The 16355-nt window shown below is 32.4% G+C and overlaps 2 protein-coding genes across 5 annotated transcripts in view; one reads left to right on the top strand and one right to left on the bottom strand.

The window, feature by feature from the left end:
• LOC113521792 (retinal-specific phospholipid-transporting ATPase ABCA4-like) overlaps nucleotides 1-6316 on the top strand; it is a 69125-nt gene extending 62809 nt beyond the window's left edge. For all 4 annotated transcript variants that reach the window (XM_052900000.1, XM_052900002.1, XM_052900001.1 and 1 more), the window contains 2 exons: nucleotides 1092-1174; nucleotides 1687-6316. In XM_052900000.1, coding sequence (XP_052755960.1) covers nucleotides 1092-1174; nucleotides 1687-1869 — 266 coding nt within the window. In that variant the 3' untranslated portion in view covers nucleotides 1870-6316. The remainder of the gene's footprint in view (nucleotides 1-1091; nucleotides 1175-1686) is intronic.
• Nucleotides 6317-10671: 4355 nt separating this feature from the next.
• On the bottom strand, nucleotides 10672-12246 carry LOC113521720 (UMP-CMP kinase). Its single transcript, XM_026907356.2, has one exon. The coding sequence runs from the start codon at nucleotides 12144-12146 to the stop codon at nucleotides 11508-11510; it is 639 nt and encodes a 212-aa protein (XP_026763157.1). The 5' UTR covers nucleotides 12147-12246; the 3' UTR covers nucleotides 10672-11507.
• Between the last annotated feature and the right edge of the window lie 4109 nt (nucleotides 12247-16355).

Genomic DNA, 16355 nt, shown 5'->3' with positions numbered 1-16355 from the left:
CGTGATCGGGCGATGTGTGCGTGAATAGTGTGCTTTTTGTGTGTGTGTGCGTTTTTAGTGTGCTTTGTTGAGACTTACACTGTATGTTCCATTTAACTACATGTATATGATCCTAAGTAGCTATCAGTATAGTAAATAAATAGCATGAATGCTTCCACTGCTTTAAAAATATATTTATATTAAAAATTTATATGTTTTTGAATTTTTTTTTGTTCACAAAAATGTCTGCCTGTTTTGGTACCACAAAGTATTATAGTATATATAATTGGAAGTTGATAAAAATGTAAAGAAACGCATATATGACCCGACTAAGACAACCGAATTATATGTAATAGTACGAATTGAAAATCGATTAATTAATTGATTGTTTCGATTCGTTATTCATTTTAGAGTGGTTTTTTTTTTATACAACTTAGAATGGCAAACAAGCTGACGGTCCACCTTATAGAAAGTGGTAATTGTCGCCTATAAATATGAGCAGTACCGTGGACGTAACAGCGTATACTGTATAAGCCCATGATACCCCCCATGCGTTGCCATTCCTGAGGATTCAGGTGTTATTCCTCTGTACCCTGTAAATTCACTACCATATTCCACCCTTAAAACCGCAATACAGCCATGCAAATACAACTGCTTCACGATAGAAACACGAATGGGACAAAGGTACCCAAGCACCCTTTTGTACAAAGTCTCCCTTTGGTAGATTTTTTTATTTGTATATGATTTTTAGATTTCTGTGATAATCACAATTCACAATTAAAATTTGGCTATAATTTAATTAAATTCTGTGAACGAATGAAATTTCTAGCTAAAAATGGGATACAATAATGTGGTAACATTACAAAAGCTGCTTTTACACATTTTGTCATTACTGACAAAATGACATTTTGACATTAATGACACAGACTACACAAAATTACAGAGTAAGTAGTAAAAGCACGTAGTGAGCTACCATAGTGCTGTCAACCATTGAGAGTGGAATGTTCTCTTTTCGGTTGACCGTATTCACAGACCATGTTGTCTCAGATTGATGTGGACATTTGAAGTGTCATAATAAAAAAAAAAAAATTATACATACTTTTGTATTACAGAAACGGATGGACGCGAAGTGAACAATTTGAAAGAAAAATTAGGAGCATTATTCAGCGATAATGTACCGACAGACGAGCATAAGGTAAAATTGTTATTTTTTTATACTAGCAACTCGTTATTTTTATACAAGTCATAGAATTGAAATAAATATTTTACAAGATTATTATCATAGCTTGCCGTGTGGTCCCAGCATAGAATAGGCCACCCCTTCCTTTCCAGTGGGTGTCGTAAAGGCGACTTAGGAAGCTTATGTTGAAAGAATCAACAGCGTCCCTCCTAAAACATCACCAAAAGCCAAACTGCGGTTGCCAACACGTCTGCCAAGCGTAGCAACTACTGGCAAACCCCCCAAGGACGAGGCTTATGTTCAGCAGTGGACAGTTAAAACCTAATGTGATGAGAATGTTCAGTTGTCAGTCAATTGTTAATCAGTTAAAATATATATAATATTACTACCAACCTCATCGTATCAATTCATCCCGCAGCACATATTTTACCCACACCCAAATTAGGTCTTACTTTGCCCCTGCTTTTGTTATCAATTAAGTTAACAATATTTATTTATTTACTAAAACTTGTTAATACTGTCCACAGACGATGCTCCGGTACCGTATAACCGAAACGAGGAACTACAGCGAACTGTTCGATCAACTAGAACAATTGAAAAGTAGCTGCCCGATCATCGAGGATTACTCCATCACGGAAACGACGCTGGAGGAAGTATTTCTATCTTTTGCTAAAAACAATAAAAGTAATAAAAGCGATAATCCTGTATAAGTGCGTAAACTATGGCAGTGGTACTGCCACTACAAAAATATACGGCTTTCCTTCAGCACTCATTGTAAACGAGTGCGGCTACGTGTCGCCGCCTGCGAGCCGATGGCTATTTAGATATAAACGCCATCTATCGTCTAATAGATTCACTATTGTCCTTGCTGCTTTACTATATTTACAGCTAACATGTGCACGACATTTTTCTATATTCACCTTTATAACTGTACTGCAAAAACACATCACAAAGAAAGAAAGTAAAATAAATGCGTTCGAAATACCGCGAAGAGATCGCAGGGTGAGGCCAACAAGCAGACATAACGCAGTAGCGCGTGAACGAATTTGTTCGAAGGAAAGGGTCTGGTGTAGGGATGACAATTAGCAGGTCAAGTTGGTTCGGACGTGTCAGGAGTATATTGATGATGATAGATGGTGACAAAACCAGGGTTGCCAGATGCAATTTATGATTTTTACCCAACTGTCCAATGTTTTTTCTCCAAACCCATATAATTTTCATCTCTTTTACTAAATCACATACTTGTTTCATTTATCACTTTGTTTTATCCTATCCACACTGCGAATGACGAAATTAAAAAACGCTCTGTCATATCTATATCAGATTCGTTAAATTTCAGCTGAACATAGACACGTAATTTTCCTTTTTGAATGGGTGATGATAATGAAATGGTAACCCCGCTTGCGCTATCGGTATACGCTGGCTGGGCACCAGTGAGGGATGATGAGGTGACAATGAAAGCATGTCAATTAGCCCATCGTGACGAATTCCATTAGAATTAACCACGACGGTTTCTGGGGGGGAGCTACGTGGAGGTTGATCTGATAGGGTGTATTGCTAGCAATAAGGCAGTTACATCCCATTGCTAACAATCCTTTTTTTTCCCGGCCACTCGCATTAGGGGTAAGGAGTTGCCATTAGTCGTCACGCTTTACTTTACAGGCAGTTTGGCAACCGTAGCTAAACTTTGTTGATGTTTTATTACGGGCACTGCTGCCCATCCATCGACCATTTACCTTAGTCGCTTCTTACGACATGGTAAAGGAGGGGAGAATTTTATTCATATATTTTATTGTGTTTACATACCACTATAATGTTTACAAGTACCAAAACTGTGAAATATAATTGTCCAAATTTCACTAAACCAATTCACTGTACTCCAAAGATTTCTCCAACAATTTTATTGGTCCAAATTTTTGCGAACACAATTTTTTACCCAAAATTGCAAAATGAAAATACCCAATCTGGCAACACTGGACGAAACATATTTTTTATGCGAAAGTGGATGAATGTAGACCAACTAGTTAAGTACAGACTGATGGAAAACCACTGAGCCACCAGAATCGGTGTGTCTGGAGAACTACCCATACCCGCGGACCCAATAGAGCTACTGCTCCAAAAAGAACTGAGGGCCAACTATGAAATATTATGTAAGAAGCATTTAATGTATTCATACTACAGTCTAGTCCTGCTCTGATCAATTTTATTTTTTTTTTATTATGTATTAATACCGACTGAGGATAGGGGGGTGGGGTGGGGGGCACTATAGTGTGGATCCGGTCTTATTTAGAGTATTTTAATTATTATAATCTTTCTGTTGAGAAAGCAATCCACACATTTCTGTGTTCACACATAATATGACAACTTTATTAGTCTATGTTTGATGCATATAGAGTGATGCTCTCTGGTAAATGTAAAAAAAGAAATATGTCGCCTCTAATACATTTTGTAACTTAGAAATATTAATAAATGTATAAATATGAATAGTATTTTTAAATATAACAATAAATACCTCAAAATAATAATAATTTAGGTATAATAAATATAAAAATAATGAATTAACCATGATAGTTTCCACGGGGAACCGCGAGGAGGTCGACCTGGTTGGGTATAATGCTAGCAATGGGATTCTCAGTCTCCATTACTAACAATCCCTTCCCCCCCCCCCCCCGTTTAGTTTAGGTTAGGTACATTTTACTGTTATTTTAGTCAAAAATATTATTGATTATACAACATATATTATAGGAGAGTGAATCTCTGTCTGTTCGCCTTCGACAAAGAACTATTTTGTAATTAACTATACGCAATCTCAGGTTACATTCGCGTACCGCATTAAATTTACTTTCTTTCATTCTGATGTGTATTGTACAACACTTGGGGCTCGTGTGCGCGGGACGTCCCCGGTGTTACAGGCGTGTCTATAGTCTACGGTAACCCCGTTTACCATCAGACAGGCCGTATGCTTGTTTTCAACCGTAGTAGTATAAAAAAAATTGCATACGGCGTGTTTCCATCAAACAAAACTCAGTCAGTAACTAGAATGAATTGTGAATTGTTTTGAATTAATACAAATACAATTTACTTTTTCATCCACTATGGCGTTGTAAATGCGCGTTCTTGAAATAAGAGTTATCTGAGTAATTAATTGAATATATTCGAATCAATTGTTGCAGTTCTATATATTAAAAGAGGGTCATAAACTGTCAAAAAATATTTTATACTTTATCTTTGTAATTTAGAAAATTACTATATTATTAGGGAGACTTTGTACAAAAGTGGTATTGGGTATGGGTTGGCATTTAGCCTTAAGAGCTTTAGCTTACCAAATGTGGCAACACCACATATATTTATCAATTTTAAAAAACAATTCAACATTTTTCATTGAAATCTAAAAAAATCTCTGCAAGCTAAGTAAAACTTAAACCTTGTACATCGCACTGCAACTGAAATTAAAAAAACTAGAAAAGTATTTAAAAAATTTCGAATATGAAATAGTTGCCGTTTTTAATAGAAGACCTGTATGTGATTTATATTTTAGTTCTATATAAGGGGTATAATAATCCTGTAATATCAATCTTTTGGACTATAATTATATATTTTGGACTATATGTTCTCCATAAATTCATAGTTTGTAATAACTACATATTTAGTTTATCCCAAAAGTCTGAAAAATCTCAAAAATAATAAATTTTATGAGCGGTTTAGATATTTTTTTTTAATTATATTAATTTTCTTAAACATCTTGTGTCAAAATATGTGTTAAAAAATCAGAGTAACACTTTAAAAATAATAAAATGTTAAAATTGTTATTATACCAAATTTAGTAATAAATTATTCTTGTAGTTTGTATAAATAATACATTCATTTATATTTTAATTGATTTTATATTTATTTATTACCATGATACTTGAATAAAAAGTAATGAAATTGTAAGAACACGTGGTCACGCTGACTTGTTCACTCGAATTCGGCCCTGTAGATATAAAAGATTGTTATTTGGGTGGGGAGACACTTCTGGTCCAACTGTTGAACAGAGCGGACTTCCCTGACGTATCAAGAGTGAACAAGTATAGTAAAATAAATCACAATTATTGTTGAAGTTCGAAAAAGGAATGTTGCGTTGGTTTGGCCATTTGGAGAGGATGGATGAAAAAAGAATTACGAAAGAGATTTATCGAGCAAGAATATAGAGATGTCGGTAGGGGCCGCCCTAGACGGACGTATGTCGACCAAATATGTATGGCGACGTGCTGAAGAAGGGCCAAATTAAAAGTACCCGTAACCGGCGAGCGTGTATTAAGAAATTGATGAATGTGGAAAAAGCGATAGAGGTTTGTTTGAATCGAAGCATTTGGCGTTCCATTGTTTCTGCCTACCCTAAGGAAGACAGGCGTGACAGATATGTATGTAAGTATGGAAATTCTAAAGAAACTATAGTTAAATAAGTGGCAATGGATTAACATATGTTATTTCTTTTATATTAGTTGTTATATATACTAAGTAAAATAACTAAATATGATTTAATTTTGAAAATAATGTAAAAGTAAGTTGTAATCGCAATGACTGTAAAATATGGCAACCTGAAAATATGGCAACCTGAAAATATGGTAACCTGAAAATAAAAGATTTATTAATAATAGTATGATACCTAAAATGAACTCGTCATAGTCGTAGAATACTGACGGATCTGACATATATTACATATATAGATACGTCAGTATTCTACGACTATGACGAAATGTGAGTACTTATGCTTAGTTAGCTCTTTAATACTGAGAGGCTTAAGAAATATATCAAATACATGTAGGATTAGGATTACGTAATTAAATTAACACTACATAACAAATATTTTGCTTTTAAGGGCATTATTTAAAACTACTTACCGTACTAGTCTTTTTGAACTTTTCATTTCATCAGCTTATAATTTAAGAGTTAGTCTTGAGAGGGCTAAAATAGCAACATTCTTTGTACGGATAGTGGTTTTTCAGTTGCAATGTCTAAAGTATTTTTAAGCTTTAACCCAAAACAATTATAGGTAAACCTGATTTTATACTGTGACGTGCCACGGTAAATAAAAACACCCAGGCAGTGGCGTAACAACTGTCTGGGGCCCGTGGCAAATTCATCAGAATCGGACGGTCCCATTATATAAATAAATTCAGAATTGAAAGAATTTACGATGGATAGAATGGACAAGTTACATAGTTTTTCTTAATTTTGTTAATATGTTTGTATAATTAGTTTATATTTTTGAGCTAATAAAAATATTGAGTTAAATACACTAATTCTTAAAGTAATAATTTTTTTTTTTTTTTTTTACTAATTTATGTAATAAATAAGTATTCGATTCTACCTCTCAAACTGAGGGCCCTCAGGCAAGCCAGTGCCATTTTGCCCGCTCTGCCACCCCTTGTTACGCCACTGCTTATGGGTTTCCTTAACAGGGAATGTAAGAACAACATTCTATTGCTATTGTGCATCAAAACTGTTATTTATTGATATTTATGTATTTATATGGGCATTTCTCTGTAAATTATGGAGTAATTAATTTAATTAAGATATTGCCCTAGCGATAAGACCACCTTTTGTACCTTTGTGTATGTTACAATCTGTATTTATGTTACTGTATTTCACTTAAATTATTCACTTGTCGTTGTATATTTTCGTTTATGTTGCAATAAAGAGTTAAATAAATAAATAATAAGACTGTCTCAAATTGAGAAAATCCGTTGAAAATGAAAAGATGTCTAAAACCGATCCGTAGGGAGTATTTTTTAAATGGATGATAATGGAATGATACGCCAGTGTATACCAGAGTTATCAGTGAGGGATGATAGGTGATGATGAACCAGGTCAGTTAGCCCACCGTGACGAATCTAACAACGGTCGACCGGATAGGGTGTATTGCTAGCAATGGGGTTATTTATTAATCCCCATTACTAACAATCCCTTCCCCAAAATAGTGAGTATAGACGTAATATAATTGGTCTACAAACTTAATGTTATTATTATTATTATGAACATAATTAATTTTTTTTTTTTACATAATTGCATTTAATAAATTTTTTTTCACTCCGTTGTCGCCATATTTGCGACATTAAAATGCTAACATTAAATCCACTGTCGCGGATACGGCGATGCGGTTGTTTTACTGACTCGACGCCCTTCTTTGCATGTTTTTTTTTTTATTGGTGAAAATAGAGGTGATATAATTCATGTTCAAGATTAAAGGAAAAATGGTTAAAAAAATAAATTTGACAGCCATGTTTTTTTACATTCACATTACAAAGGACATTAAAAAGGTATGCAGACACGATCAACTTAAAGTGAACTTGTTTTATATAATTTTTGGACATTCAATGTTATGATGGAAATTTCCACCGTTATGCAAAGAAGGGTTAACACTTAATTAAGGGAAATGGTCTGTTTATCTTATAGTGTTTATAATATGTTTATTATATTTACAATATAAGTTATTGATAAGTTAATGAATTATTGGTATCATCTATGAGTTACTAGGTTATACTGCAAAGGGTTAAGATAACATGGCGTGTAGCACAAGAGTTATGTAATTATTAATTAAAAATCATTAACATTAATGCATATTTTCTATAAAATTTAATGCCATCGTTATCATTATGTCAACCGTTTAGTGTCTACTGCTGAATACAGGCGCCACCTATTGGGGAGTTTTGCCAGTAGTTGCCACGCTTGGCAAGCAGGATGTTGCTGACCATCTATCATCATTATTCTTATATTGTTGTACATACCTACACATTTTTTATATACCTATAAGTAAATGTACTACTTAATGTGAAAGCTTTAGTATTTAGTCTCAATTAAAATTATAAAAAGTAACAATATGTGTCCATTTTGATATTTCCACGCATAGTTGCCACGCTTGGCAAGCAGGATGTTGCTGACCATCTATCATCATTATTCTTATATTGTTGTACATACCTACACATTTTTTATATACCTATAAGTAAATATACTACTTAATGTGAAAGCTTTAGTATTTAGTCTCAATTAAAATTATAAAAAGTAACAATATGTGTCCATTTTGATATTTCAACGTGTTTAAGAAAATTATTTCTGAATAATTAAATATTCATAGAATATAGCGCAAATGGCTTGTGATATAAAATTTGTACGTATTATGTTTGAAAATTGTACACATATTTTTTTAAGAAATAAAAAGCTTCTAAAGTATAAAATTGATTTTTTTTTGTCAACCTGTTTTCAGTTTTTAGGTACTGTTAAGACCAAAAGAGGCCTGCACGTGATGACGCGCTGTGAGTGCTTTTACCTCCTCACGGTTTTCCCTGGAAACTGTCATGGTTAATTCCCGATGAATTCATCATGATGGGTTAACTGGCCTGTTTTCATCCTCATCGATCACCCTTCACTGGTGCTGCGCAGGCGGGGTTACCACTCCATTTTCATCCAATAAAAAAACACTATCAGAGCGCCAGTGAGGGATGATAGGTGAGGATGAAAGCAGGTCAATTGGCCCATAGTGGTGAATTTATAAAAAAAAAATCAAGATGGTTTTCAGGGGAATGGCGTGGAGATCGACCTGATAAGGTATGTTGTTAGCAATGGGGCCTCTAGTCCCATTACTAAAAATCCCTTTTCCCCGCAATGAAGCTGTTAAATTCTCATTACTAACAGTCCCTCCCATTAACTCGTGCGGTCAGGTCCAGTGCGAGGATGCATGTTTTTTTTTTGATGAAAATGGTATGGTAACCCCGCCTGCGCAGCACCAGTGAAGGGTGATCGATGAGGATGAAAACAGGCCAGTTAACCCATCATGATGAATTCATCGGGAATTAACCATGATAGTTTCCAGGGAAAACCGCGAGGAGGTCGACCTGGTTGGGTATATTGCTAACAATGGGATTCTCAGTCTCCATTACTAACAATTCCTTTCCCCCTGAGGATGATGTTATGATCTACCTATTTAGATGTTCTTATATTTTGTGTGGTTTAAGTAGGAAGGAAATGTAAATAACTCCCACACGCACGGTACTAATGAATAATAGGTGAGAGTAAAATCAACTCGGTTTGCCCACGTGACTACCAGAAATTAATCACAATAGTTTTCGGCGGGAACTACGGAACTACCCGATGTTCAGAGTGCATTGCTAACAGTGAGGCCATGAGATTCCGTCGTTACAATTCCACGTATGCTAGTGCGTCACATGACTTGAGATATTTTTAAATGGACGATGATGAAATGATAGCCGTCAGTATATTATAATAATAATAATTTATTTCAAATACTGTTGTCACATGATCAAGTACATATATATATAAGTATGTATAAGTTGTTTGTTATATATATATATATATATATATATATATATATAATATCATTTATGATTTGGATTAAAATTAAGCCAATATTTTATTACAAACTATTTCCAGATAGCTTTAATAATAGTATTACTACTATCTGCAATTCTGTGACGGAAACTTGCTATTTTTTTTTTCTTAAAACAGCTAAGAAATCCGGTACCGCAGTCTGCACGAACATGTTGAAAGCACTACACAACTTTGGTTATTTTATAAGTATATGGAAAATATCATTACATTTAATTTGTAAAATACTGTAGCTCCTCCTATAAAAGTTAGTCCAGAGTGGACTAGTGTAAAAGTAAAGGATGATAGGCGAGAATTAAGAGAGTTAGTTAATGTATTGTGACAAATTTAACAGTAATAAAGAAGTATGGTTCTCTATAGAGATTAACCTAACAGGATCACTACGGTAAAACATTTCAGTTGTTCCCTATCTCCCTTTTCCCCCCACCTTTATTCTCTACTCACTTTCCCTTCTCATATTAAAGTAGTGAATAGAACGAACTGGCAATACGAACGGAAATACTTAAGTCTTAAAAATATCATCATGAAAAATAAATTTAATATAAAATATATAATTAAATAATAAGATAAATATATAATTATAAATCAACACTTGCTGTTTTGGAATAAAATTATAATTTCAGTATTTATCTCTTTCATTTACATATTAAGTAACGTAATTTGGAAGGAGGAGGGAGATCGAACAACGCATTATGTAATAATGGTTATTTATATTAAAAAACTAGATAAGAAAATCTCCCAAGTTGGCAACACTTTTCGTTTTTATTTTATGAGGAATCCCTCGATAGTATGTAATTTTTGTTTTCATTGACAAAAATTCGTTAGTGTTATGACATTTAGGTAAAAATTGTCAACTGAGAGGCGGGCGGGGTGTCAAGAAAAATGCTACAGTGTATTACATAGGGGGGAAATAAAATCAAAATTTGCTTCATATAATACTTGAATGTTTCCTGTATGGCAAATGTAATAAAGCCAGTAAGTGCAGCAAAAATTTAAAAAAAATAATATTTAAGTTAGAAAGAAACAAGAATATAAATAGCCACCATATATGTATGTAAACACTGGTGGATTATGAGATGGAATTCCTGTGTTAAGCAGGTGATAATAATATTGAAATAATTTAAACATTTGTGGATTAAATCATTTACTTAAAACCAGAAATTGGAAACCTTTATTTTTTACATGATAATGTATAGAACAAGTCTAATGATTTAATTTTCAATGATCCCCTATACTTACATACATTTTGTTTGTAATACCAGGTATGATAAGTAAACAGTCATTATGTGTTTTGAATAAAATATGTATTATCACATGTATACATTCAATAGAAACCATACTCTATACACAACCTAATATGCAACCATTTACATACATAATAAATATTCTGATATTTCACAATATCCCTTAATTAAAATTTTATTCATGATATTCATGGTCATAATTATAAAATAAGCTTTGCTTCTTATTTCTAATGTGGCTCATTAATAAAAATTTGTTTCAATTGAAATATATTGAATTAAGCAGTGTAATTATTACTTTACATATCATGAATGTGTCTATAACACTTGCCACATATGTATACTTTATAAGGAAGATTCTAGATGTTATTGTAGTGCTAAATATAGCAAGTCATGTGATAATGTCTGAATGCATTTAGATTAGAGGTTATTCAAGGTAATTACACTAATGATACCATTTAAGTTATCAATACAGGTTGAACTGGGTGTGGCTTAGATAGGCCACATGATAAGACTATCATTCTATCAACAACCACATACTTACAACAATATTTTTAATCTACAATCGTCTAAAATCAATCACCTGTACTTTTACACAATTACTTACTACTTACAATGACTTAAAGCTCATAAATTTTATATAGGTACAGAGAAGACATTACTGTCATGGGTTCAGACAATTTACAGAACTAATTACACTATATTGACTACAATAAATTAATTTAATTTACTATCTGTATACCGCTACTCTCAAAGGCCTTCTTCACATTTTTAAAGACTTCTTCAGGTGCTACTTCAGCATTGATCTTACGTACTAACCCTTGTTGCTCATAGAACTCAATTATTGGCATGGTAGCATTTAAATACGTGTTAAATCTCTTCTGGAGGCTTTCTAGGTTGTCATCGGACCGACCACTGCCTGCAGCGCCGCGCCCCAAACACCTCTCCGTGCATAAATCTCTCGAACATTCAAAGAAGAGTACAAACAAAAGCTTCGTTTTATCTGACATTACACGGTTCCAACCGTCCAAGTTGTCCTTGTTACGTGGGAATCCATCGATCAGGAAGCGTGTCTTGCCAGAGTTCTGCATCGCCTTGTGTAACAAAGAGCATGTAACCTCGACCGGTACAATTTCGCCGTTGCGAATTTTCTGCTCGATCATTTCTCCGTACTCGGAGCCTGGCCTCTGGCGCTCCTCCCGAAGCAAATCGCCCGCAGAGAGATGCACAAAATCGTATTCTTTAGAGATAAATGAGCATTGTGTTCCTTTACCGGCACCGGGTGCTCCGAGCACGAAGACTACTTCAGGTATCATTTTATTAATATAACTGGAGAAATGACGTAACACACGATACAACATCAATCGGTGAGACTACTAACTTTTATTCAGGCGAATTTAATTATTTTATAAAACATGCGCATAAGTAAGACCTTGAAACGTAATCACTCTATCACATACACAATTGTCAAACTTGAACTGTCATTCATCGTTGAATAAGTCAATGTCAATCCTATGTCAAGTCCATAGTATAACATTAAATTAAATCTATCTAAACACAATTCCGTTATAAATTAATATTATTAAGAGTTGAATCGAAAGATTTTTTCTAAATCTCTAAAATTACATTACAGGGAAATCTTAATTATAAGATTAAATATAAGCTAAATTTTTAATAGATTTAAAGTCAAAATATTATAAACTCAATTTATAATGGATCATAAACAGTAATTTTGCGAAACTAAGCACCTCTCAGACGTGAAAGGAATCGATCTATTGTGGTCCCATCAAACTTTCTCTTTAAACCTATTATACAGCTCTTAAGTCAATATTATGAGTTTCGCAAAATTACTATTTTATGAGCCATTATAAAATAAATTTATATTTTTGACAAATTTATTTAGTTCATATTTTTACATATGAATTCCATAGTAACAAATTAAATTTTCTTTAATTAGGTTTAGAGAAATGGTACTATTATCTATGTAACAAGTTAAAAGATCGGTGCACTAGTATAAGAATGTGGTTTTATACACAAATTTACCATGACTGCAAGTTCATGGCTTGTGCAGTGGCAAACTATACAAAACACTTCATAAAAGTTGTAATTACCTAACCTTAGTGTAAGGGGGGAAAGGGATTGTTAGCAATGGAGTTTGAAAACCAATGGGGCTTTCAAAGTAGCTAGCAATATGCCCTATTAGGTCAACCTCCACGTGGTTCCCCCGGAAACCATCGTGAACAATTCTTGTTGAATTCGTCACGATGGGCTAACTGACCTGCTTCATCCTCATCTATCATCCTTCACTTGTGCACCACCGGTGTATACCGATAACGCGGGTGGGGTTACCGTTCCATTATCACCCATTAAAAAAAACCATAGTGTAAGAATGCCAAGAAACTAACTTTCAGTTTGTAATCAAACTTAAGGGAGACATGAAAACAATAATATAATATAAAATCTTTATTAAAGTACTTGATATAAAACAATTACAAACAATATTATGACGATCCGACGATCCAGGATAAATGTGAAATTTCACCATTACCTGAAAATAAAATAAAATATATAGACTTCATTGTATACATTTATAAAATATTAATCTAAGAAATTATAGTCAGAGACAAATAATTTGACCTCAAATAAATTCAGAACAGGTCTGTGATATGATCATCATTAGAGTAAATCGAAGTTGAAAAATAAGATTTCAATTCAGATGCGTTCAGGTATTTAGGCAATAATAACCCATTGGAGCGCAACGCACATGAGGTAACAGTAAGAATTAGAAAAAAAAAAAAAGTCAAATTCCTATTACTTGTCAGATTTTCAGCAGCCGGCATTTAAAGATTTATTAGAAATGTCGTCTAAATTTAAGGTATCCAATGTTAAATATGTAACAATAGATTTTCAACAGCAACAGTATTTATTACATTTTACTCTACAAAAAATAAACTTTACTTTGAATATGAACATAAATATAGACACATTACAAATAATTTTACTTCACAACTTGTTGTTTTTGTTCTACAAAGAAAACTGGAGTTGTTATTATCATATTTGGTAAAAATAAACTGTAGCTTACCATAAATTTTTCTATCCCACATTTCAGTACCGTATTAACAATCTGAATTCTGGTATCTGTAACAAGTTATACAAATTATCGTTAGAACAAGTTAAAATCTAAGATAAATAATAAAAAAAATGAATTATATTCAGTCCTGTTGAGCTTGTAAAACCGTCACGATGGCATCAGGGCGGAGTTTATCATCATACAAATTAAAGGTAAAAAAAAGAACGTAATAATCTGGTAAGAAAGAATTTTTGATAAATTTCACTTAAAGGAAAACACGACATCAATCGTGCAAAATCGGGAGCAACAACTAGTATTTACATAATTGATTGACGCATATTGAACGTTCTAACTGTGGATGAACCCAAATTGTCAAAAAAAAAAGAATATTTTGTGGTTACTGTAAAATATTATTTATTGTGCAACAAGTTATTAAATACTAACAAATTTAGTTTGTAATTTCACAATATTTCTTGTCAACCAAATAAATATTAAGATTTTATTTTAAAAATTTTTAATTACCTGACTTGCAGTCTGCCATATTGTCGGAATTCCTTGCATGCTCGTGTTATGTCTGTAGACAAAGTAACAGCATGTTACATTTGTGTAATTGAGTACATAAATATTAAATTATCCACGCAAGTTGTTTCAGTCCTGTTGAGCTTGTAAAACCGTCACGATGGCATCAGGCTACATTTTTTATCATCATAAGTAAATTATAACTTTACTATTTTCCATTACCAATAATAAGTTTCTTTGAAAAAAAAAAAAATACTATACTGTTTTTATATTTACAGTTTCAATAATAACAAAGTTGATACGATACTAACACGGGTGTAAATTCTAAGCACTTATTAAAAAAATAAGCCAAATCTCTCAGCTTTTGCAATGTTGTCTTTTTTTTTACACTAATTTCTCAATTTGAAAGAAAGTAACCAAACAACTAAAAATAGGTTTATAGGACGTATTACTTTTTTATGAATAAATGGGTAAAGAAAACACAGATAAAAAAATACAGTCACAGTGGGGTCGATTCTGTGGTGTCAATCTATTTCAAAATTAATATTTCAATTTGATATCTCACAGAGAAATTATTTTAAGAAACAATATGATTTAAATTTTCAACAGATTTAAGTAAAAATTATTATAAATTTTGTTTGTGATGGTTCATAAAATAAAAATTTCTCAAAACTACCAAATAAAAAATTTAGTTTCGAGAAATGACGCAACAAAATCGAGCCCAATGACAATCTTTTTTAAATCGCTTAAGAGTCAAGACACAGTCGAAACTAATAGAAATATGAAATTTTGTATATCCAAATATTAGCCATCATAGTGAGTGATAAAATCAATATTTACCTATTCGACAGATTTATCTCCATATGAGACCTGTGAACAAAATGGAATTCATGAAATATGTATAACAATATTTTAAAAAATATAACTAACATGAAACTAAATCAGGGAATTAATAATAGTGTCCTCATGTTATCAGAACAGGTCTGTGTATTTTGTCATCATTTTATAATTATAAATTTAATTAAATAATGAACAAAAAAAGATTATAAATATAATTAAAAATCCATTAAAAAATAGACATATATAAATATCTAATTATTATCTTCTCAAAAAACAATCTTTCATTAAATGTTTTTTTTTTTTTATATATAATGGCAAACAATATGAAAATATCTTACCTAAATTAAATGTGTAGGACTCTTTATAGGGTGTATGAAGTCAAATTCTGCAATAAACACATGTCGTATAATACTTGATAACATTAGAAACAATAAATTAATTGAATTCAGTATAATTTGGTAGTTTTATCAATCAGTTATAGATCTTAATTCTATATTCCTAATCTTGTAACTTGTACATAAACCAATAAGATAAACCATTTGGTTTTTATGCTTCACTTAGTCCAACTAGGAGTCGATTCTGAGACGCCATTTCTCAAACTTGTCTTAACCTAATATTTTAATTTGATACTTCCGCGAAATTACAGATTTATGGACCATCATGAAGTTGATTTATTATAATTTTGACTTAATAAGAAATTTACTTCATATTAGTCCTTAGAATAAAGATTTCTCTGTAATATTAAAATTTTTAAGATAGGTTTAGAGAAATAGCGCTTCAGAATGTATCAATTTTAGAGTATGCTTGGACGAATTCTAATGAAATATTACAAATTTTATTCTTTACTCATTTCAAAATTGAAAACAATGTATAATTTTTAACTTGTATGCTTTAAATATAAACAATAAGATAAATCTACCAGTACACTGCTAAATAAGTCGTATCCACAACGGCTAAAGCTAACAATACAGGCAATCAAAATATCAATATTAATAATTGATAAATAGTACAAATAGTATCTTATTTTTTTTTGTATATGGGGTCAGCTAAGCCGTTGCACGTCGACCCATACGGATCTTTTGTGCTTCCCCTGCCTTATACCATCATTTCATAGATCCTATGTGTTACAATAACGATATCC

Source organism: Galleria mellonella, unplaced genomic scaffold (assembly GCF_026898425.1).
Source record: "Galleria mellonella isolate WM207_F2 unplaced genomic scaffold, CSIRO_AGI_GalMel_v1 utg63, whole genome shotgun sequence".
Lineage (NCBI taxonomy): Eukaryota > Metazoa > Arthropoda > Insecta > Lepidoptera > Pyralidae > Galleria > Galleria mellonella.
The sequence above is the reverse complement of the archived record's forward strand: the minus strand, read 5'-3'. Positions and strand labels throughout refer to the sequence as shown.

Excerpts from the sequence above, each read along its gene's own strand:
- LOC113521720 (XM_026907356.2), bottom strand. The coding sequence starts at position 12,146 with ATGTTGTATCGTGTGTTACGTCATTTCTCCAGTTATATTAATAAAATG.